Below are 1,520 nucleotides of genomic sequence, written 5' to 3'. Positions count from 1 at the left end.
AATTTTTTATTGGTAAACTATTAATTCTAAATTATATGTTCTATTCGGTTTGAGTTTGTGGAACTGAATAAAGTAAATTATAATTACTTTTAAAATATAATTTAATTTTAATACATAATTTAATTTGCAGCTTTACAGGAAATAGATAATAAAGTGCAAGAAAGTATCAAATGGTTAGATGAGAATGTAGCTCCATGAGAATTAGTTCTCCAACATTGGCTGCTTACTTTTGATATCAGGCGCAAGGACCTTAATAATTCTGAAGAAAAAACTTTGCATAATCTCCTTAATAGATGGTCTGTATTAAAACATCCACAAGGATATCAATTAATTGTTCAAGATTTCGACGCAATGAATCTAAGCAAAGTCAGTTTAGATTTAAATATTTGGCAACAATTTATGGATGTAATAATCAAATATTCAACATCTAACACCAGACATGACGAAGTAAATTTAATGTTGGAAAAATTAAAAGATAAAGACATTTCAACCGGTAATTATTTTTTTATTAATAATATTTATCTATTATTATAATTAGAAAAATATATACATTTAATAATAATTAAGAAATTGATAAATGTACAAAAACTAATTAGAAATATGAATATATTAAGAAATAAATTTACTTTTTTAGATACAAAAGTGGCTGTAGGTCTTATGTTACTGCCACACTTAATTCCGCCAAAAGGATTGAAAAAATATAAAGGCAAATGTTACAAACCTTCGATAGCTAATGCCAAAGAGAGCCTGATAAAACATGCAAGCGTTAGTACAGTTTAAAATTAATTAAAGTTCTATAATAAAATTTAAGTTCCATGTCACACAAATTAGTTTACTGTTATAATATTTTTTATTCTGTATTTTTAGATTCCTGGAGATATGACTCTAATCAAACAAGAAGCAAGAAAACATGCTGAGATGTTGAAAATTACGTTGCAACAGTATATAATTGTTCTTGGGTCCCCTTATGAAATTAAAGAATCTTACGTTCAAGTGGATGATATTTTATACAAAACAAATAGTACTTTAGAGGCAATCGATATATGTTTTAAAACATTTCATGTTTTTCAAGTAAACTATCCTATAATGAGTGAACATCTTTGGATGTTAATCCAGAAAGGTATTTATAATTTTACTACAAAATGGGATTCTATAATTCCTAATATAGAACATGTACTAAGTAAAGTATCCAAGTCTTTTGAAAAAAGTGTTAATTCTGATACTATTACTGTGTAAAACACTTTTAAACTGGTTATTATTATTAAAAATAATATTTTTTATACTTATAATAAGTTGCGTTTCGTTTCTCACGACGTTTGTGCCCCTCGAATCGGGTTGGTTTCTCTCTGTTTCGCTCCCCACTCGTTCTCTTACCTCTATCGGTGATAACGTTTGTCGAAAAATATCCTATCGTGGAAAATTACGACTGCTTGGTAGAGCGTGTGTTGCGTTCGGTAATGCGTACGGGAAGAGCGAGGGCAATGTGTGCATTCTTTTGTTCTACAATTACAATGGCATGC

At 28.6% G+C, this 1,520-nt stretch overlaps 1 protein-coding gene across 1 annotated transcript; it reads left to right on the top strand.

The window, feature by feature from the left end:
• The first annotated feature begins 204 nt into the window (after positions 1 to 204).
• LOC112454082 lies at positions 205 to 1,297 on the top strand. Its single transcript, XM_025015287.1, has 3 exons — positions 205 to 493; positions 635 to 765; positions 868 to 1,297. Exons 1-3 carry the CDS (start codon positions 352 to 354, stop codon positions 1,234 to 1,236), a joined length of 642 nt encoding a protein of 213 aa, XP_024871055.1. The 5' UTR covers positions 205 to 351; the 3' UTR covers positions 1,237 to 1,297.
• The last annotated feature ends 223 nt before the right edge of the window (positions 1,298 to 1,520 follow it).

The sequence above is a fragment of the Temnothorax curvispinosus genome, unplaced genomic scaffold, assembly GCF_003070985.1.
Source record: "Temnothorax curvispinosus isolate PA1 unplaced genomic scaffold, ASM307098v1 QBEX01000413.1, whole genome shotgun sequence".
NCBI classification, from domain to species: Eukaryota; Metazoa; Arthropoda; class Insecta; order Hymenoptera; family Formicidae; genus Temnothorax; species Temnothorax curvispinosus.
The sequence above is the reverse complement of the archived record's forward strand: the minus strand, read 5'-3'. Positions and strand labels throughout refer to the sequence as shown.

Excerpts from the sequence above, each read along its gene's own strand:
- LOC112454082 (XM_025015287.1), top strand. The coding sequence starts at position 352 with ATGAATCTAAGCAAAGTCAGTTTAGATTTAAATATTTGGCAACAATTT. Across the intron at positions 494-634 it reads AGATAAAGACATTTCAACCG|ATACAAAAGTGGCTGTAGGT; the intron begins GTAATTATTTTT and ends TTACTTTTTTAG. Across the intron at positions 766-867 it reads GCCTGATAAAACATGCAAGC|ATTCCTGGAGATATGACTCT; the intron begins GTTAGTACAGTT and ends CTGTATTTTTAG.